At 36.9% G+C, this 7957-nt stretch overlaps 1 protein-coding gene and 1 long non-coding RNA gene across 3 annotated transcripts in view; one reads left to right on the forward strand and one right to left on the reverse strand.

The window, feature by feature from the left end:
* Positions 1–3312, reverse strand: part of LOC110049655 (uncharacterized) — a 70348-nt gene extending 67036 nt beyond the window's left edge. The window contains exon 1 of one of the 2 annotated variants that reach the window (XM_089288299.1): positions 3124–3306. In XM_089288299.1, the coding sequence (XP_089144425.1) occupies positions 3124–3205 (82 nt within the window). In that variant the 5' untranslated portion in view covers positions 3206–3306. Of the gene's footprint in view, positions 1–3123 lie in introns of both variants that reach the window. The other variant, XM_089288293.1, reaches the window with a different exon arrangement.
* Positions 1–7957, forward strand: part of LOC149117987 (uncharacterized) — a 151201-nt gene that overhangs the window by 28747 nt on the left and 114497 nt on the right. The window lies entirely within an intron of this gene.

Raw genomic sequence — 7957 nt, forward strand, 5'->3', positions numbered from 1 at the left:
AATAGTGTTTTTCTCGTTAAAACAACAGAGTCATTTATGTAGAATAGCATAAGGTGAGTAACAAAAATACAGTGAAAATAAAACTCATATTAACACTTTAGAAGATGCCTTCGGAAGAACAAAAACGATGAATTATCCTCGTCACTTTACAGAACATTCAAATTTTGCCACCAAACTAAAATATCATTAAGCTGATGCCTGCAATCAACGAGCTATCTGATTCCATTTATCACAGCATGCCGAGAACGAAAACAAATCTTGTACAAGGCGATTTTGGTTAGCCTGTGGACACAGATGGATTTTGGTGGGATGTTTAAAATTATTCAGATTTATGAGCGTTATGATGGTGCAAACAAAATGCAAATTGAACAACGCTGAGTTATTCCTCAAATGTTTCTATCTTCAGAGCAAAGAAATTGGAAACAAAAAGTACTACTAAGAAACAAGAGAACTTGAAAATGGCAAAGTGAGATTTTGCCTGAATATTGACGTTAGAAAGGAGAAGGACTGCTCATGGCTGAATGTGATAAAAACAAAAATTGCCTTCGTAAAAGGCCGACTGAAGTTTAGCAGCAAGAGTAAAACAGCAGCCAATGTTCACCTTATGGAATCTCATTTAGGTAACTGGCTGAAGAATAACCATATTACTGTAGATAAAATATATTACCTTCGCATTCTGCTTGTACCTGGCTTTTATTTACAAGTTTGAGTTTCCAAACTTATTTCTCAACTGCGTTAATCATTGAAGGAGCAAAGACACTCTGGCATCAAAAGAACTAGCCACAGCATTTTATAAATTTGAGTGAACAGCTCGAATTCATATGAAAGGTTTTCAAAAATTATGAAGTTAAAATTTAAAAAAGTCAATTTTCTTTGTTAATATGACTCTTCTCCTGAAGCTATTGTTCATTTAGTTCAAAAGCCATTGCTTACTTGTAAAATGAAACAGAAAATTACACCCGTCGCTCTCCAGAATTTTGTAGCAACGTGCTAAAATTAGACCTGAGCGAATAAGCGAATCAAATGGGATCATTGGTCGTCGCTTGGGATTTGTGATTGGCAGGCTGAACACCTGAGCCTTGTTATATAGGATCACTCCATGTTTAAGCATGGTTTGCAAAGCAGCAGTGCTTTAAACATCCGCAATGATTTCGATGACATAGAAGTAGTTCAGAGCTAGTGCGTAGGCGAAAATTGGCACTTCCGCAAAGTAGTACAGGTTTTTCAGTATTTAGGATATTCGTATTTATCATACTTATCATAATTGTGCCGATTTCACTTATTTTCTCTTATTTTCTCTTATTTTCGCTTAAGCAGACGAGAGATGTACGGGTCCGCATATGATTCCAGGACAACAAATGATCCCGGACCGCAAATGATCCCCATATTGGACCACAAATGACCCCAATCAAAAGATAAGAAATGGCATGGATTTATATCAGAGGAAGGTGAGAACATGTACAAAAATTATGAACTAAAAAACATGTTTTATCATTGTACAAAAAAATATTCCACAGTTACTGTTTTGTCCTTTCAATGGTATAGATCGTTTTCACAGTCACGCAATAAAAAATAATAATAAATCGAAAACCAACCAATGGAAAAAGCTAAGAAATTGTGATGTATGCTGTAGAAGATAACTAAATAAGACACTTCTCCAAGTCTTATGCCTGTGCATTTCCCCAAACTTCAGAAATTTGTCGTAAATGTTTCCCAGAAATTTACAGAGCCCAGTAAGAAAACACCATGTTGGTATACATCCGTGGTACACCAATATTGTGGCCGGAATAAAGTGTAAACATCTGGAACTTACTTTGGCTTTCTAGGTAACTGATTATCAGTACTAAACAAACAAGTATTTACATAAGCACTTTTCCTAATGCTCTAACTTCTAAAAAGGCTCAAAGTCATGAGATAAGTATACATTTTTCAAGAAACTTGATCGTAGCCTTGTGTTACACAACCTCCATAACCCTGAAATTCAAAATGCTCTGGTTTCCAAACGAAGCATGCTAATTGTAAACAGATATAAGATATAGATATAACAGATATAAGATATACTGCCTCTTATGCCTGATGAGGATAAAAACACGTCACGTGAAGAAGACCTATTGAATTAGAAGTCTTGGAAAAACACATACTTGTAAACATTCTCGAAATCCCAGTGGCAATAGTATCAAACATCTACTAAACAGCTACCTTGTCAAAACGAAATGCAAGCCAAGCAAGAAATGCAAGCCAAGTCGTGTTTTGATGATTGAGTGGCGATAGTCATAATATCGTAGTTAGCAACAAAATTTAGTCGAAAGTATGAAAAAAAAAGCAAGTTGTAAGCCATTATAATTATAAGATGGCCTTAATAAAAACATCGGTATTCACGTATGCCAATTCTCTATCCACACCATCCCACCTTCCATGCCATTTCTTATTGTTTAGTCGGGATCATTTGCGGTCCCTATCGGGGATCCTTTCCGGTCCGGGATCATTTGCTGTCCAGGATCATTTGCGGTCCTGGGATCATTTGCGGACTGAGAGACATCTTGAGAGAGATCTTGACTGGGGAGCAGTCAATCATGTCTATCTGGCCCTATACCCACTTAGGGTTATGGTCAAAATCAATCATGTCTATTAATTAATTTGATTTATTTTGAACTGATCCTTGATCCAGTTTTTTCCAGGAAATCGAACCGCATTTTATACCCAGACAAATTTACAGACAAATTCATGGAAAATTAGAAAAATTAACTAAGCATATTCTAGGCGAGCTAGATCCTTCAAACTTCGTAAATACAATCTTCCACCTAGTAGTTTTATTTTTTGCAAAATTCGATTTTGCAAGAAGTTAAGGTTATTTGCCATCGGATTCCCATACAAACACTGTAATTTCTGACCGCTTTGCCTACCCGTCAAGATGGCGTCGAAAACCGTGATAAGGTCAATAAAAATAAAATTTAACAATGGTCATAACCTAACTAAAGTAACAAGCTCATGTAAGCTTAATTAAACTTAAGTCTATTTTCCAGCAAAACACTCGAGATCACTCGTGTTCATGTCGACATTTAAGCATATGGTAGAGACTTACGCTTAAGCGTAACTTAAGGTACCTAATTAAAGCTTACTAACCATTACGAAGTTTGGCGAAACGTTTTCGGATCCTCTCCTCTGACTGTATAATCTGCTCAAATAAGTCATTAAGGGTACTCATGTTTTGAGGCCTAGACAAAAGACAGTGAGGCCCAGTGAGACAAGAAAACGTTTGAGCGAAACTTTCTCACCTGACCTCACGAGACCCGAAGTGATCCGACCTCAAACGATTCCCGATTTTGCGACGAAAACCCAGGAGTGATCAGATCAGGAGAGATCAGTCGGGGAGTAGCTTACAATCCTGACAACAGTGCTCCATTTCTTTTTGAGTCACAACAGTAAAACTTGTAGCCAAAATATTGCAGTACCATGCAATTTGTGTGGAAAGACTTTGACACAAAAGTTATTTCCAAATACTGTTGCAAAATGCATCTTTGAAAATTCAAGGAGGTTATAGTGTTTTGAGAACTAGGGATTAATGCTTTTTATGGTTCGCACGATCACTAATCAACCAGCCACTTTGATTTAGCAAGGTTTGGAGCAAGCTTCTCACAAAATTTGGGTTCATGGCTTGTTTCGGAAATGAGAGTCAATATGTAGAAACTTTCAGTGAATGTTAGAGTTGAGTTTACATGTCTTTGACTTAATACTTCTGAACTTCTGCTCAAATGATTTCCCCGAAACTTGGGCATGGTTTGTATTAAGTCAAAATAAGCTGCTTCCAGAAACTGAGTTAAAGTATGCCAGCAAAATTTTTTTTACTGGTAGTGTTGTTGTCCAAAAAATGGGGTCCAGTCAAACACCAGTAAGAATAAAGATATTATCCCCAGTAAATGATATTAAGTAACATTATCACCGAGTGAAAGACAAAATATTTCCCAAAATTTCTTAACCAACGCTTCAAAGCCCCAAAATTTATGTTGCAAACGTTGACAGGGGTGAGTGTGTCCAGAATAACTGCAGAGCCACCTTAATAATGATGAAGTGGAATCAATAGAATAACCATGATAAGAATGGTGTTATCCTTTTGATACAATAACAAACAGTGGGGCTTGACTTTTCAAAATTACAGAAAAACTCAAATTGCATCCAGGGCCACCAAGTCATAATTTTCAAGCAACATACATTTAAATAGAAAGGAATTGTTAGCCAAATTAACTTTAACATTTCTCTGAAAAGAACATCCAGTGACATTTATAGGAATCACACTGGACAGAATGTCTTGTTTTCTAGTCATGAACGTTGACTTCGCAAAATGGCTTGGGTTAGAGCCTTGTTGCACCAGGCTTCTCGTACATGTGAAATAGACTCTCTCTTTCAGAAACAAAGAACAATGATTAAAACGTTCCTGTTAGGGAATGGCTTTCCTAAATCTGTGGCTTCTAATCTTGTGAGGTGTTTCAGACATAGTAGCTCAGAACCTAGAACATCTTATCCCAATAACAACAAGACTATAAGTTTAAGGATTTAAAATTCTAATGTGGGGTTTGGGACTGGCACTAGTTTTGCTAGCCTAATGATATAATTTTGAAAGCAGATGGGAGCTCCTCTGGGAGCCTGTCCAGGAATCCCCATCAATGTCCTAGACCAAAAATGACATGTACTTTATTACTTCATCTCATACTGGAAGTAAGTGATGTCTGAACAGTTCATTGAAGTGCCTTGAAACCAGAACCAGAGTATTAACAATATTACAAACAACACAACAAAGAAAGTACAGGATGCAAAACAGAGCACAGTGATGCATACCCAAATGCAAGTTAATTTTGAAACCAAATTGAAAATTGCTATGTAGAATGAGACGGGTAACTGCAATCACAACTGATGGTTTGCTATTTGCATGAAAAATTAGCAGACATTAAGTTGAAGGAAGTGAGTTTATAGAGAAATCCATTTGCATCATATTAATCAAAAACTGTTTTTCTTATTTAGGTATAGAAATACAGTATGTTAAAAAGTGGTTTCTTAGAAATCGATTTTGAAATAAAAACTAGCGCTAAAAAGTCACGACGTTTCGACCTCTCCGAGGTCATTTTCAAGTGAGTGAAATTTTCTAAATTAGCATATAGCCATAAATATGTTAAAAACAAGTTATAATAGATAAAAATGTGGCGAACGCTAAAATGTGACAAAATGTGAAAAAGTGTTAAAAATATACAATGGAAAAATAAAATAATCTTAGCAAGAATTGCTCTAAACAAATAATTTGGCACGAATTGAATCGCACTGTTTGTTTAGCGTTGGTTTCAGTTCTTTGATAAAAAAAAAACATTTCAAAATTAAGGCAGTAAAATTTGTTCTGACACTTTCTTAAGATTCGAAAACTCTGTGCGATGTCTTCTGACTCCATATCGTGCTGCTCTCTGAGGTGGTTTCCGATTGCCGATCCTTTGTGTTCTACAATTCGTTGGTGTAGGTGTCGGCACGTGTAATCGACATAGCCTGCATCACACCATAGTTGGTAGTATGATCACACAGGCCACACTGCAATGAATACACCACGCATTGTTGACTTACAAGAGACTGCTTGTCTTCCCTGACCTTAATTTCATCCTTGATCTTTCTACTTGTGTAAACTGGGCTAATATCTGCGTTAATCTTCTGACTGAGGTCAGCCAGCTGTTTACGTATACTACGTTTGCAGATTTCTGGTCCTTGTAGGGCAACACGCTTCTGACTGGGGCTTCTCTTTTATCAGCCACTCGGGTATGTGGGTAAAGGTAAAGAATCCGATCCCACCGATGCGTCGGCCGACACATCACCGACGCGTTGGTCGACACACCACCGACACATGGTTGACTGCACAAGGTCGTCAGGAGAGCGCAGTCGGGAGAAGATCTCTTTAAGGCGTTCACATTCCTCATGACAAAACTTCCACTTTCAAATACAGTATGCATATTTATAATTTAAATTATAATAATATTACTGTTGTACTTAAGATTATAATTCCAAAGCTCTTTTTAAAGACTGATTTCAGTTTCATTATGTAGTTTGGTGCCCAAAACAGCAGCCTGAAAACGGTCCTTGTAAGTTGGCAAGCCCTCGAGTAGCCAGGAAGTTTCAAGAAATGGTCCCTAAAGAAGCAAAGGACCGACTTCAGACACAACTTAAAGCTAGTTTCAATTAGTCCAGCAAATTTATTTGACTTTCCGTAGGAGGAAGGTAAATTCCTAAAGGTAAACATGAAACGAGTTACTACAAATAACTAACCGAAGACGGCAGAAAACCAAGAGGAAAATACAAACAGACGATAAACTAAACGGCTTACCAAAATGCTGGCAACGGGGTTCAGGCAACCAAGAGGATACAAGTGTACCAGACGATAAACTAGCACTAAATGAACATGAAAGGATAACACAAATATATACGCAACGAAATTTACATACGACGGGAGAAAAAAAGCATGCAGAATGTGAAAAAATACATTAACATACGGAACAAAAAAGGACACAAAGAAAACACGAAATAGCCGTAACAGGCCCCTTCACAGAAAGTGTCAGTTTTCCACAATATTGTTGTGTCTATTAATGAAGTAAATCCCTCTCCATATTTTTAATAGCCTGGCCAAACCATACCTGCAGGCATTAGATGATATGATCGATGAGGAGGAGGGGGAGTTAGAAGAAGAAGAAGAAGAAGAAGAAGAAGAAGAAGAAGAAGAAGAAGAAGAAGAAGAAGAAGAAGGAGGAGGAGGAGGAGGAGGAGGAGGAGGAGGAGAGGATCAAGAAGGACAAGAGGATCAAGAAGAACAAGAGGAAGGGCAAGAAGAACAAGACGATGATGAAGACCTCTACAGAAAGTTAATAGAGGATGAGTTTATTGGCAGTGATGTAGAATAATCAGTATTTTGTAGATTCAGTTTTTAAATTTTTACCGATATTTCTTTCACAGATGTATTAATAAGTAGTAATTAAGTAAATAGAGGATGAGTCTGAAATTGTTTTGATTGTTCTACATTTACAACAGCTTATTCAAATTAGCCCAAGCTCAAAGGCTGAAGAAAATATGTCATTACTTTTTTTTTACTAAATGAACCACAAATCACTGTGTTGTCGGCGAATAGTTTGTTGGATCTAGATTTAAGGGACAAAAGCGTGACAGAGCTTTTTATCTTTGCAATAAGAACCCAGTCACCGTCGTGCATGACTAACTGTGGCCACCTTCCTTGGTTTAAATAACCTAATCAAAATGCATGAACTAGGTATGGTGAAAATATCAAGCATCATGTAACCTGTTGGTCAGTCGACAACTCCTCCTCTCACATTTCTTTTCATAATTTTGGATTTGCCAGGTTTGAATCGAAGTCATAAGAAAGGTGTTGAAAACATGTCAAAAAATGATGAAAAAAAATTAGTTTGGTGGCCTGTGTTAGAAGTGCACCACTGCAAATACAATGATAAGTATTATATTAGTATGTCCAAAAGGCATTTACCTGTCAAAAATAGAATTTCTCAAACTAATTCTAACTTTGGTTATTTTGCCTTTGTAACAATACAAATCTCAAGATTATAGTGGTTTTACAACACAGGCTAAAAGCAGGCCCTAAAATATAATTTTCGAAAATGGATAAAGCAACGGTTTGTATCATCCGTGAGCATTGCAGGTAATTCAAGCCAATTAATTCAAGGTCACAAGTCAGATTGTTTTGGTTCGCCCGTGTGTAGAAAGATCTACATGTATAAGATTCCGGTTGATGGTGATAATGGTAATTATACCTGCTCATGAAAACACCAGTTGTGTAAAGTCCAGTCTAGCCATAAATAAAAAAAAAAGATTTGTAATCTTCTTTGTCATAACTGAATTATGTTATTGAACTAGTATGAGGTCCGTGTTGGTAAAACATTGGTCGAGTTCTTCACCTTGCAATGTTATG

This window comes from Orbicella faveolata, unplaced genomic scaffold, assembly GCF_042242905.1.
Source record: "Orbicella faveolata isolate gen_17 unplaced genomic scaffold, um_ofav_v1 contig_1, whole genome shotgun sequence".
NCBI lineage: Eukaryota > Metazoa > Cnidaria > Anthozoa > Scleractinia > Merulinidae > Orbicella > Orbicella faveolata.